At 33.9% G+C, this 15,636-nt stretch overlaps 1 protein-coding gene across 1 annotated transcript; it reads left to right on the forward strand.

Annotated features, from left to right (window-relative positions):
- The first annotated feature begins 14,362 nt into the window (after positions 1 to 14,362).
- LOC133291364 (uncharacterized) lies at positions 14,363 to 15,584 on the forward strand. Its single transcript, XM_061489620.1, has 3 exons — positions 14,363 to 14,444; positions 14,536 to 14,870; positions 14,985 to 15,584. The coding sequence occupies exons 1-3, from the start codon at positions 14,363 to 14,365 to the stop codon at positions 15,582 to 15,584; spliced, it is 1,017 nt and encodes a 338-aa protein (XP_061345604.1).
- The last annotated feature ends 52 nt before the right edge of the window (positions 15,585 to 15,636 follow it).

Here is a 15,636-nt window from a genome sequence, read left to right on the forward strand (position 1 = left end):
CACATTAATATTTTCACCCACCTTTGTATGGTTAAGACTCGCCATAACCATACAAAGGTGGGTGAAAACATTAAATGTGAAAAATCAATAATCAAGATTAATTGTTGTACGTAAAGTAGCTGTAGAAATGATTATACCATATATATATATATATATATATATATATATATATATATATATATATAAAGACATAGGTGATAGGACATAAGAGAAGAGAGAAAAAAAAATATAAGTTCAACACACTTTTATGTGTGTTTAGGACATAAAATTATCTCCTACAATATGAGTAACATTGATCCCTATATATATTTATAGGGTTCGTTTTTTCTGCAGTTACTGCTGATAAGTTATATGCAGTAAGCCCAATATGGCATCGTTTTGGGGAGGAAATCATGGTATTTTTGTAATTTTAATTTATTTCAGGATTGTTATAGTCTTTATAATTATAATTTTCTAATCTTTCAATCCCAAAACGACGTCGTTTTGGAAATAAATGCAGATAACTTATTTGCATTAACTGCAGAAATATTTTTCTGATATATATATATATATATACGGGTGTTATTAATCTCGTGTTAAAGGAAATAAGTTGTCTCATGTCATAGAGACAAACATGTGAACTCCACCACATAAAAAAATAAAATAAAATAAAAGGTTGCATGTTATCAAAGGGTTTGCAGAAGGAAAAACTAATCTCATGTAACATGAAAGTAGTTTTTCTATATATATATATAGGAAAAAATATTTTTCCGACAACTTGAGATAAGTTTATCTCCGGTCACCCCAAAACTACGTCGTTTTGTTTATTTATTTACTTATATTAATTGATTCACATTTGATTGGTTATGATTATCTTTTTCTCTCTCTTTCTCTGTCACAATTGATCCATCTTTGTACGGTTATGATTTAGTAACCGGAGATAAAATTATCTCAAGCAACTTGAGAAACGATAAGCGTTATATGTATATATTCAAAGGTAAATCAATTAATATAAGGAAATTAATAAATAAAACGACATAATTTTGAGGTGGGCGAAGATAAACTTATCTCAAGCTGCTTGAGGAATATTTTATATATATATATATATATATATATATATATATATATATATATATATGGGAAATGATCCATTTACAAACTTTTTGTACAAATTTTTACAAATTATACTATCTTCTCCCGGGAGAAGATAATGTAAACGGATCCTAATATATATATGGGACAAGTTATATTTACAAACTTGTTTGTTTATAAACTCTTACAAACTACAATATCTTCTCCCGGAAGAACACTAGTTACACTATCTTCTCCCGGGAAAAGATAGTGTCAACATCAACAACACCTTTATCCCAAATTAATTGGGGTCGGTGGTAGAACCCACATGAAAGATACAAAACGGTTGAAAAAAAGTAAAAAAAATAAAAAATAAAAAATAAATAAATAAATAAAAATACACAAATAAAATAATAAAATAAAATAAAATGAAATAAAAATATATGTATATGTAAATAAATAAAAGTAAAAAAGAAAGGGACAAGAAGAAGTGGGGGAATTGAAGGGGAAAAGGACTAAAAAAGGACCATCTGGAACATAGGAATAACAGCGAGTCTAACCCTCCACCATACTTATAGCTTTTCTCCATTCCTTTCTAAGACATATTGTCCGCCAATCTATATCCCACTCCATTAAATCTTGTTTTACTACTTTCCCCCAAGTAAGCTTCGGCCTACCTCTGCCTCTTTTTGTGTTTAGCTCTTGGTAACAAACTTCTGTTCTTACAGGAGCATCCATGGGTCTTCTCATCACGTGCCCAAACCACCTCAATCTATGTTCTCTCATCTTCTCGGCTACCGGTACTACTCCGACCTTTCGTCGAATATCTTCATTTCTTATCTTATCCATCCTTGTGTACCCACACATCCACCTTAACATCCCGAGAAAAGATAGTGTAATTTGTAAAAATTTGTAACGGATCCTTCCCCATATATATATATATATATATAATATATATATATATATATATATATATATATATATATATATATGTCTCGTGTAATATGAGAGAATCTCTCTCATGCTATAGATACAATCATATATGTAACTCACCCACTTATAAAAAAAAGCAACATAAAAATTGATGTAAGTGTATGAGAGAAAAATACTCTCCAATAACATGAAAGTATATTTTCTCATGTATAACTGCACTATGTCTTATGAGTAAGATATAGTGTAGTCTGTAAACAAAAAATTTGTAAATATAAACTTTCCCTATCTATATCGATTTTTGTGCAGTCGCTTTATGTACAACTGTCAAATATTTGCTATATATACGTGAAAACATTAAATCTTGGGAACCATAATCATATATCTGTCACTGCTATATGTAAAGTGGCTATAAAAATAATTTTATCATATCTATATATATTTATTTATTTAATTAAAAAACATTCAATTAAAAAAAGTAATCTAGAAATGTAAAATTGTGAAGGGAACTTAACATGATTTATTCTCCTTTATATAACTAAAAAAATGTCGACACGTCTTAAACAGCGGAATTAATTCAAAATAACATGGCTTTCATATTCCACATAAACTGTTTCAGCTGTCATCGGTTCATTAATTTTTTTTTTTTGATAGCCAGTTCATTAATTTATTCGTACTAGCGTATGCAACCTGCACTTGTCTTGATTATGTTACCAATAGGAGAATATTTGGAACAATGACTATTTTGCCACTGTTCAACATAAAATTTACCAGAATGCCACGTGCACAGTAAAAATTACCAAACTGTCACGCAGGCTAATTCGCTACACAGTGTAGCGAATTAGGCCTGCTGATGTGTCACCTCCCCACTGGTCCAACAAAACTCACGTCTGCGCATAACGTCCAGACGATGCCGGTACCTACGAATGTGTGTACACACAGTCTGCCGCACATCATAACTGTTAAACCTGCAACAAATAGTCCACATGTATTACCATACAATAACCGCAAAAATATTAACAGCCTGCAATTTGAATAATTTACATAAACAACAGTGCAATTACCTGAGTCCATAAGCAGCATGCTCATCAGTGACTTCGGGTACTCCAGGAGAGATAGGCGGGAATCTGGTCCACGCCCATAATTGCAATAAAGAGTGCACAACCACCCATTTCAGAACGTCTCCTGTCAGTCACTTTGCACAATTCCTTATATAAGACGATGAGAACTGCAGAGCCCCAACTATAGGTTCCACACCGCTGGAAATTATCCAAATATGTTAAATATCTCGCAGGAACGAAGCTGGAAGCAGTGTCCACAAACAGTGTCCCCCCCAAGTATGCGCAAAATTAGTGCACGAGTATATCTCATACGGTCAACCTCAGTGTTTGCGTGGCCTGCATAATCCCGAAACTTCTGCCATAGGAAGTGGAGACCCAACAAACCTCCAGAAAAATCCCTACCAGCCTGTGGATTAACGCCTAAGTAGTCATTGAATAACTGCGTAAATGGATGTCGTCTGTGGCGCCCGGACACAACATCACCATCAGTGGGCAATCCTAGTAGATGATGCACATCCTCCAGGGTAATGGTGACCTCGCCCATCCTCATATGAAATGTCTGTGTCTCTAGACGTCATCGTTCGACAAGCGCAGACACAAGCGCATGGTCTATCTGAAATCATAAAAAATATGTGGTCAATCAGCAATAAAAATATTATTATCACAATGCCATATTCCAAAGTCAGGATATAGTGATACAATAAAAAATTACTAACCTCATGGTTGCGCAGGCGCGCAATATGGTAGAAGCCAGCCTGCCTCAGCCATGGCTCAATCTCTTCAGGAATGGCACGGTGATCATGTGTCGCAGCATGTCGCACATTAATCACACGATCCGGGACATTCGGATCCTCACAGGTGTTCCACACATGTGTGGATATATGTTTCTCCTGTAAAGTTAGGAGAGTCTTGTCTGAAGGCTCAGGGTCAATCACGCTGCGTGGAGACCCAGGACGAGGTGCCTCATCATGCTCCATATCTAAATAAATTAATACAAAACAATTAAATTAATATTCATCAACAAAGAATTCATAAATATTTAGCTAAATAAATTAAATTAATAAAAGCACAATTCAATAGGTTTTTCTCCATTTAAGTTTCTGCTTTAACTAAATTAAAAATTCTTGCTAACCTATCGTGTCTAAGATCAACAGTAACTAACAATGAAATAAGTATTAAAGCATAAATAATAAATTAAGTTAATTAAACCTACGATTTTATGCGTTAATAGATTCACATAATTTCCAACCTAAGGTTTCAAAAATTTAAGAATTAAACAATATTTCTAAATTATTAACGTTTATAAATTAATTAAAAAATTTAATTATGTAGACCTAACCATTCATTTATGCGTAAAATAAATTAACACATTTATTAACCTAATGGCTCAAATACCAACATTAAATAATATTAACACATTTTACTAGCCTAAGGTTTTAAAACCCTAAATCTAAATTTATAAATTATTAACGTTTATAAATTAATTACAAATTTTAATTATGTAGACCTAATCATTCATTCATGCGTAAAATAAATTCACACATTTATTAACCTAACGTTTCAAATACCAACATTAAATAATATTCACAAAATATTACAGCATAAATAAAAAATTATTTATATTAGCCTAAGCATTATAGCGTGGAATTAATTAACACATTTTACTAGCCTAAGGTATCAAAAACCAAAATTAAATAACATTACACATGTATTAAAGCTTAAATAATAAATTAAATAAATTATACCTAATCATTTATGCATGATTTAAAATTATCACATTTACTAACCTAAGGTTGGAAATATCAACATTAAATAATATACCACATTCACTAACCTAAAGTTTCAAGTATCAACACTAAATACTATAACATATTTACTAACCTAAAGTTTCAAGCCTAAACACTAAATAATATAACATATTTACTAATCTATTGTTTCAAGTATAAATATAAAATAATATAACACATTTATAAAAACATAATTAATGAAACAAACATATTATAAAAGCAATAAAAAAAATACTAACCTTGTAGAGAGAAAGCACTTAGAGAGAGAGGGAGTGAGGGAGAGAATGAGAGGAAATGGTGGGGGAGGGGTGGGGACCGTGGGGTTTATATAGGAAAAAACTTGCACATAATTCGCTACCCAGGGTAGCGAATTTGTGCAAAGCTGCCACGTGTCTGACATGCGCAGTGCAGCAGGTGACCGTTGCCACGTATTTCGCTACACAGTGTAGCGAAATATGGGTGGCTTGACACGTGTCCAAAAGGTGACTGACCAGGCTGACCTTTTGACCACGTATTTCGCTACTCTGTGTAGCGAAATACGTTGACCAGTGGGGAGGTGACATATCAGCAGGCCTAATTTGCTACACTGTGTAGCGAATTAGCCTGCGTGGCAGTTTGGGAATTTTTATTGTGCGCATGGCATTCTGGTAAATTTTATGATGAACAGTGGCAAAATGGTCACTGTTTCAGAATATTTGTGGTGCTATAAATACACTAAATTTTTGGTATATCTTTCATTTAAAATATGTCATGTGTTTTATTTTTATTAAATTATTAATAATTTTTTTTTAAAATCAGATAAAGAATGATTTGATAAAAACTAAAATACATATTTTTTTTTGGTAAACAACTAAAATACATATTAAGAGTTAAAGATGCATCGAAAAATTAAAATATATATCTTTCATGGATTATGTTTATCTCATTTTACATGAGATAAATAATTTTTTTACACACACAAAAGGAGTGGGTCCCACCACTCTTTTTTTTCTCTCCTCTTACGTATGGGTCCCACTCATAATTTTATTTCTATAACATGAAATAATCATTCTCCTACAACATAAGAAAAATATTCCCCATCTTTCATGCCTCCGTTAGTCCGTTGTGCTAAAAAAAAATTCTACCAATAGAAGAAACATAGGTCCTGATTGATTTCAGTTTTGTAAAACAATTTTTTAATTTTAAAAACAAAAAAACATGATTGATACGCTGTTTTGTGTGAAAAAAATTTAAAAACAGTTTTTAAATTTTAATTTTTAAAACAGAAATTACAGAACACCTTTGAGGTGTTTTTGTTCTAGCTTTTTACTTTTTGTTCTGAAAACACCTAAAACACGGAGAAGAATTGTTTTCATTAATGGCAAAGCTGTAATTAATCTCTATTCTTACTTTTGGTATCTGAACTCTGCAACTATGACCACATTGCTTTCTTTCTCCTCCTTCAATGGTATTTGTGCTATCTTCCTCTTTCTCTTTCTGACACAAATCTTTGCGCGAGAAAGGAAAAAAAGCTAGCATCTAAAACGAAGAACCTTAATAGTGTTGTCAATGGACCAGAAAATTTAAACGAAATTTCTCTCTCTCTCTCTTGGTGAGTAAATAATGCTACTGAGAAGGAAGAAGATGGAGCAGCGCTGCACCTTCTTCTCCTGTTGATTTCAAGGCCTCCTCCCAGTCCCAGCATCACTGTGTTTTCGGCATCTCTCTGTTTTGATGGACTTTTGTTGTTCCTTTTATGTCGGAGGACATCAGAGTCCAGCATTTTTCCCCCTTTTTTTCTTTCGTTTACATGCAAGAGTGCCAGACTCCATTACTTGTGTCATTTATTATTTTCTCCTTCTATTTGATTCATCATTACATATGTTCTTTATTTTTTTTCCTTTCCTTTCCATCTATCAATTTCTAATATGGGTTTTGTGTTCATGATTCCATATGCATTGACGCAAATCTGATAGACATTCTTGTTGAAGTGGAGACTCCTGATTGCCACTATTATCATGTAAGAATGTGGTTGATTTTATATTCATAGATTTCCATTTTAACAGGTTAATTTATTTAAATTGATGGAAGACTATGAAAATCAACTTTTGGGCATATATTTATAGTTTGTTTTGTTCCACTTCTGTAGCTTGCCCTCTTTACCGGGACAGTGGCCAAAGTGTCACTGTTGAAAAAAAAACACCAAAATGTCACGCCAACAGTAAATTTTGTCAAAATGCCACGTGGCATATTTCGCTACACTATGTAGCGAAATACGTGTGCAAATATTTTGCTACACGGTGTAGCGAAATATGCCACGTCAGAACCAAAAATGCCACGTGTCAAACAGGGAGAATTTCGCTACACAGTGTAGCGAAATTCTCCCTGTCTGACACGTGGCATTTTTGGTTCTGTGCATTCTGACGCGGCATATTTCGCTACACTGTGTAGCGAATTATTTGCACACATATTTCGCTACACAGTGTAGCGAAATATGCCACGTGGCATTTTGGCAAAATTTATTGTTGACGTGGCATTTTGGTGTTTTTTTTCCCCAACAGTGGCACTTTGACAACTGTTCCCTCTTTACAAACAGAGAAGTTAAAGCATACGAGGAGTTGACGTGGGTAAACGGGTTGAACCAATCCAAGATATTTTGCTTTTTATATATTTTATCTATGGGTTTTATAATTCTCATGTTGAACGAGAATTGAAATCTTATGTTGTAGAGATAAAAAGCATGTGAGACCCATGTGTTAGAAAAATTATATGTAGGACCCATGTCAGCACGGAAATCGAAGGGTGTATAGGAAAATTGTAATTCTCATGTTAAATGAGAATTATAAAACCCTTTATCTACAAACGTTAATTCTAATTAGTTTCTTTCAACTTTCAAGTGGTGACAAGTAAAGCATTTTTTGTTTGTGCAAATAGGATTTTCTAGTGTTGACTCCTTACTGTTCTGCGATAAAAAGTCTATGAAGGTGTTTTGTACACGTATCTTCATTCTCAAGTATATTGGACACATTGGTACAAATGGCCCAATTAAAAAGTCTATGATTTTTTTTATCTTCAAAATACATATAAGTTTTTAGATATAATAATAGAAATTATTTAAAAAAATAGCAATCAAACGAGTTTTTTATTTTTTTATTCTAAAAACATGTTCTTAGAACAAATTTTTTACCAAGCAGATTTTTTTATTCTTTGACTTTTAAAATTGTTTCCAAAACAAATTTATCAAGCGAATTTTTTCTTTTTTTATTCTGAAAATCAATTCTTAAAAATTATTCTACAAAACAGTTTTAAAAATAAAAAATCAAAACACAATCAAACACGCCCATATATTCTTGAAGAAAATGAGAAAAGTGTGCATTGGTCGAAGATATTCATGCCCCATCAATTGTAAAATAAGACTTAGTCTTTACTACGGTTTCCAATATTTTTTTAGGATGTTTTTAATTTCGAACATGGGTGGACCCAACCCAATATTCAAAGATTCCACTGCGCCTTGTGGTACTGAAATATGTACAATTACAGTACTACTGCAATCCTAAATAAAACGAGGTGCACATTTCAGGCAATGAAAACGCACTTTATTGCCAGTGTACTTCCACCCCACACACTACTAATTAAAGTGACTGATTCCTAACATTTGGAGAATGAAGCATCACATATTCACATGCACGATGCACCCATCACCGGCCAGTTAATTAGATGGATAATCTCACAATTATTAGCACCACAGTTTTTGTAAGTACAGAAAATTTTATATTTGGTAAAGTTGAAATGTAATTGGCCTTAAATACGGATTTGGTTCTTTTAATATATCTATTCAAAGTTTAATTTTGGTTTCTCATTTTATTCTCATCAATTTTTATCTTAAATATTACATTACCGTTCCATGTAATTGGAAGGCAACCAGGATTCTAGCTGGCTTAGTAGCTTTTTAAACGCAGTCTAGTTTTGCGTCTAAAATCTCTTGATATCCTCCATGTCTCTTGTTTGGGTTGAATTCTTATTATATACTGTGTATTATATACTAGTCAATTAAAAACATAAAACGTATATGATATTATAAAAATAAATTTAAAATATTTTATAACAGCCGTTGAGGAAGGTCGAATTATGTGATTTTTGGGTCACATCAAAGATGTTGTCCGCGCGGTGAGGAGAAGTTACAACTTACAACTTACAACTGACTGGCAATTGGTGGAAGATGCTTAACGAAATTGAAAGCATGATCATTTTTTTACCATCGAATGCTTTGAATCATATTACACCAACTAACCTTTCGATGTTATGTTACCCTCTGTTGCAGTAACTGCGTAAACAGCAACAGCGTGAGGTGGAACCTTGGAGTCATTGGTAATACAAATAAAACAATACTTGAGCATTAATTAGCATTGCGAGCACCAAATATAGAATTCATTCCATTCAGTTTCCAATACTCAGTGTAGGTCATTAAAATGGAAAATTATTTAATCAAATCGTACAATATGACCCTTTGAGATACTGTATTAACATCTACGGTAAATGTCATTAAAAATTACAAGTTAATACTTGATCCAAATTCTTCAATGAAGCTGCTTCTATGGGAAAATTATTTTTGTTTTTGTCTATGCGTTATTTCAATGCAATCCAAGTGAGTGTTGTGTGCAGCCAACAACTTAATAGATAATACATCTCTCTATCATTGTTGAGCCAGTAAATATATAAATAAATCAGTAAAAAGAAAATCCTTCTGGTTATGCATATATTGTTTGATCATGAAGAATAACTTGTTAGTCTAATAACCAAAACATAAGAGAGAATTAGAGACTATATTTCTCATAAGTGAAAAACAAAAAGTTCATAAATGGATTATGCAAATTCCCCCCTACCAAAAGGAAGAGGAAGAGGTGTAGTACAATATTATCGAGACAAGAGACAAGTAGTTGGCTCTATGTGTGAAGTTATATCTCATAAACAGTGTAAAAAATTCCCAAAGGGATTTTCCCTACACATAATGGCCAAAAACCCTCTCCTTCACTTAAAACGTTATGTCACATGAAAGCCTTTAGAAATAACAGTCCCTTCGATTGACAAATTTCAAGTTAACATTCACTATGCTAATTCTATTTTCCTTATTTAAGGTAGTTGAATATATACATATATGCATACCAAACAATATTCCACTTAAAGAAACATAATAAGCAACAGTAATCATATTGAATAAGAAGTCTGTTAAGGATCAATATTCATGCCCACCCACACTTCTCCATCAAAGAAAAAATAAAACTTGTACCAAAAGCACTCTAAATTTTTATTTTTTTGTGATAACTTAAAGCCTGATGTTTCTAGTTAAATAGGCTTTTGAAAAAGCCGAGACCTAATGTATTAGTATGCAAGAAAAATATTCCCTTTATTTGGAAGTTCACTTTTTTCCTCCCTTTAAATATTCGTAGTCTTGTAACATCTTGTGAGAAGTATAATCAGACTTTTTTTTTTTGGAAATATTCATAATCAGACTTCTTAATCTATCAATAATATCAAAAATCTTATAAGGAGTTACTGGCATCCTATCATACGAAAATTATGCATTTATTTGTTTATCTCTTAATAGATGTCGAATAAGCGAAGTCCTATTAAAATTTGTAAAATCTATTAAATGAAAAATAAACACAAATTTTTGTGTTGTGAAAATTTAACACGAGAAATCCATTTCTGAAAAAATAATATTTGAAACTATAGTGGGTGCGCATCACAACCTTCCCGGAATCAAATTTTTTTTTAATTTCTGTTCTCGGGAACAGAAATGGATAGAAAACTCGTTTGGTAAAACCGAATTATTTTTTTGTTCTCGAGATAAACCGGATTAAATTTTGTGCTGGAAAACAGAAAAAAGAATCAGAAAATTTCTGCTCTTTTACTCCTAGGTACAAAATGAGAAACACTTTTCTCTCTTAATCACTCTCCATCTCTACCATCATCACCATCACCATCACCACCACCATCCCAACACGACCACCGCCACCATCATCGTCGCCGTCGTCGTACCACTAGTGCTGTCGTGACCACCCCTCACTACCACGATGTCACAGCCACCATCACCACCACCTCCACCCATCACTACCACCATGCCACCATCACCACCACAACTACCACCGCTGCAACCACCACCACCACCACTATCACTGTCACCGTCACCACCATCATCACCACCACCACCATCATTGCAACCACTGCCGCCATCGGCACCACTACCACCACCACAACGGCATCGCTACTATCACCGCCACCATCACCACCAACACAACCACCACCACCACCACCACCACCACCATCACCATCACCACCACCACTACCACCACCACAACGGCACCGCTACCATCACCACCACTGTCACCAACCACCACTATCATTGTTGCAGCCACCACCAACACCGCCGCTACTACCAACCACCACCACAATCGTCACAGCCACTACCGTCACCATCGCCACCATTACACCACCACCACCACCATTGTGACCTACCACCACCGCCACCTCTACAACCACTGCCACCACCACCACCACCACCTCCATAATGCCATCACAACCACCACCACCAAGCCACCGCTACCATTGTCGCCGCCACCAACCACCATCCCACCACCATTGTCGCAGCTACTGTCGTCACCTCCACCACCACCATCCTCACCACTATCTCCGATGTCACCACCGCTGTCGCCACCATTACCACCGCCACTGTCGTCACAACCACTACCATTATCATCACCACGTCACTGCCGCCACCCCCCGCCACCGCCACAACCACACCATATGGAAAGGAAAGTGATGATCCGAAATTTTTTTATATTTAATATGAATTATTTTTTATTATATTATTTGTCATGTTATCAACGCAATTCTCATTCTCGGAATAAAAATAGAACATGTTATCAAACACATTTTTTTTCTCAGAAACTGTTCCAAGGAACAGAAATAGAAAAGTATTATTTCTTTTCAGAAACAGTGCTAAGGAATAGAATGGTTGTCATGCACTATGTAGCACCGATACTGACATGGGACACAAAACACGATACTCCGACACATTAATTCTAAAAAATATTATATTTCGACATGTTAGGACACGTTTTGATATTGAATAATATTTTTAATTTATGTTGCGTGTATTATATATAATATTCAATAATTTAACAAAAAAAATAAAGCTAAACCTATAATATCCATTAATTTTGCAAAGAAACATAAGATATCACAAATATTTATATTAAATTCAATAAAATGGTAATAGTAATCCAACGAATCAAATAGTTAGAACTAAAAACGCAATGTAACGCAACCTTTGAAACTTTTTTTGAGTTTCTACAACGGGCGTTGAAGTGTTGGGGAGTGTCGGAGTATCGGAGAGTGTCGGGTAGTGTCGAACACAACACGTCGAGGTTTTTGAAGTGTCGGTGCTTCATAGGTCATGCACACCCTAAAATTACATACTATTTTATTATAAAAAATTACATGTTATTTGTTAATGTTTTTTTTTTAACTTTCCTAAGATTTTAATTTCTATCAAATTATTCGTCAAAAGTCATTACTGAAAATCATTTTCAATTAGTTTTTTTAATCTACTTGAAATTTTATCTGCCAAATTTTTTTTATATTCAATCCATTGTTTTAGACACGTAGCTACAAATTAAAAAGAAAAAAAAAATAAACTAATAAACCAATATACGAATGAAACTAGGAGTGTTCATTAATCGATCCAAACCGATTCAAACCGTGGTAACCGAACTGAAAAATCGATAACCGAATAAATCGAAAACCAAAAAATCGAAAACCGAAAAAAAAATCACAAATTTTAATTGAATTGGATCAGTTTTCGGATTGGTTGATGAAAATCGATCCAATCCAAACTGATCCAATATATTAATTTCTTTCTACCTACTTGGGCTTTTCTCCAATCATAGGCCAAAAATTTCTAAACCTAAGACCTATCAACCCATCAACTAAACCCAAGAAAAAACTTAGTCACATCTCATCGACAAAATTTCATCTGTGTAGAGCTTCATATCTCATTACCCAAAAATAAATAAATTACATTATCGTTTATTGATGCTTTTGTATTTCAAAAAAAAAAAATACAAAGCCAATATATACAAAGGGTTCGTTTTTTCTGCAGATAAGTTATCTGCAGTAAGCCCATTATGACGTCGTTTTGGAGTGAAAATCATGGTGTTTTTGTAATTTTAATTTATTTCAGGGTTATAATAGTCTTTATATTTATAATTTTTTAAAATTTCAATACCAAAACGACATCATTTATGGAATAAATGCATATAACTTATCTGCATTAACTGCAGAAACATTTTTCCCATATACAAATGATGGTATTTGCACAATAATTATGAAACAAATTTTAAGATTTTCAAAAAATCGAAAACCGATCCAGTCCAGACCGAAAAAAATTAGATTGGATTGGATCGGATCGGATCGGATTTGAAAAAAATTCAAACCGGAGAGATTAGATCGGATGATTTTTGCTTCTAAAACTGATCAAATCCAGACCGCGAACACCCCTAGATGCAATTATATATCAACATTAGAATTGTGAATAACTAAGTCCAATTCCCTGTATCAAAAGAAAGGAACCGATACACTTACCACTAGAAAAGTTTACTACTCTTACAACTAATTTAATCACCGTTGATTTCCGTCAATCTTATGGTTATAATTTATTGAGAATTAATAATATTTGTTGGGTCATACTTATTAATTAATTATTAATTCTCAATAAATTATAACTATTAGATTGACGGAAATCAAGAGTGATTAAATTGATTGTAAGAATGATAAATTTTTCTGGTGGTAAGTGTATCGATTTTTTGATAGTAAGTATATTCATCCCTCGCAAGAAAAGGTAAAAAAGTTTGGCAGGTTGCCTGACTTTCAAACGTAACGGTAAATAAAATTTATTTTTTTCGTTTGATTTCTAAACGCTTGAGGTTCCATGGGTAGAATTATTTGTGACAAATGTTATATCCTCTTAATAAAAAAATTTAGTTATTTTAAATAATAATATTAAATAATAAAGTAATTATTTGATTTTGTACTTAATTAAGAATTACTATATAAACAGATTCATTTGATTTTGTTAAAAAAATTTTCCAGAACTATGGTGACTTTAATGTATTAATAAATAGGCACACGGACGTTTACCAAAATAAAAAATAAAAAAAAATAGGCACACGGACAATGTTACTTAAAAAAATAATTTACTCACCCACGTTGTATACACTGTAATTGGCAGATTTCCAATGGGCTGTATGGTCCGATAAAGGGTCAAGCAGCCCAAATAAAATAACCCATAATTCAAGCTAGAAACTAACGGCTACTTCCTTTTCAGTCCGCCAACGGTCATATTCACCCAACTCCTTTATAAACCCTAAAGTTTTGACCTAATCCCGTATATTCTTGAATCTTTCTCTCTCTCTCTCTCTCTCTCTCTGAGTACAAATCAATAATTCATCTAAAGCATTCAACTTTTAGTGTTGGGGTGATCTTGAATCGGTTTCAATGGAGACCCCATCATCCTCCACAAGAAGAGTCACAAGATCACTGAACTTGAATGCTTCCAATAACGGCACCATCAACAGCAGTAGTAATCACATTCCAGTTAGATTCCCATTTTCTTCCTCAAAAAATGTAGCAAACAAATTTCACTCATCTTTTTCCCTTTTCTTTTTCAGGAAAGATTGAAGATTCCGAAAAGAATAATTCAAAATCAAAGGGGCAACAGCAAGATCGATCTGCACTAATTGACATAACAAATGATTCCCCAATAATAGGGGTTGCCAATGGAGGCAATATAGAGACCCCATTGGCGAAGCAGAGAGGAAGCAGAGTGAAGAACACGCCAGGGTCTGGTGAGGCCTTGCTGAGGGATCAGGTGAAGACCCTCTTGCAGTTGCAGAAGGTGGAAGAAGAGATTTTTGCCCCAACGCCAGCAATTATTCCCCAAATTCAGAATCTTTCTAGTGGTGGCACCACTGGTTTGGCTTCAGTGATCCCTTTAAATTCTCAGGTTGGTAGAGTCCTGGTTAAATTGATCAGATTTTGATTAGACTAAATAAAATCTCAAATTCATGATCCTATGATTAATCATATGTGGTAATAAATTGATTTGTTTTGATGGCAGGTATTGAATCACATGTTTGATGGAAAGAACCAAGAGAATTCTGAATCGGAAGAGAGCCTGATAACCAGGTCTCTCCTTCTGGATTTTTCAGAAAAATCTCGAGCTTCCGATGCATCAGAAGAATGCTCCTCTGAGCTGAGTTATCAGGAAGTAGTACAAGGAAGCGAAGTTAGTAGCTGCTACATAGAGAAGCTCTCGGCCAATACAGAAGATGATGATGCTTCTGTCTGGTCAATGCAGGTCAATGCTAGCACCCATGATGAATATGATGATGAGGAGGATGAGGAAATAGCTGAAGATGAACAAGATTATTATGAGGATGTTGAAGAAGAACATGATGATGGAGGGTTGGTGCTTGATGAACTGTGTAAAGGCTTGAACAACATTAGCATGAGTCAAAGGATAGCTCCCAAGTTTGCAGGAAAGCACAAGAGATTTGTTTACAATAGTGATGATGAGCTTGTCAATGAAGAAGAAGAAAACTATGCTGAGAGTGTTTCTGCTTCTTCGCCTAATATCTTGCGCTTGAAGGGGTTGCCAACCCCAAAAGGGAAACACATACGTTTTTCTGAAGAGAAGGAAGAAAAATCTGATTTGTGAGACACATGAAGATGTACTTGATTGGTGTTCTGTTCCTTTTTGACACCACTTA

This window comes from Gastrolobium bilobum, unplaced genomic scaffold, assembly GCF_033153095.1.
Source record: "Gastrolobium bilobum isolate Gb01-03AN ecotype WA unplaced genomic scaffold, APGP_CSIRO_Gbil_v1 utg12132, whole genome shotgun sequence".
Lineage (NCBI taxonomy): Eukaryota > Viridiplantae > Streptophyta > Magnoliopsida > Fabales > Fabaceae > Gastrolobium > Gastrolobium bilobum.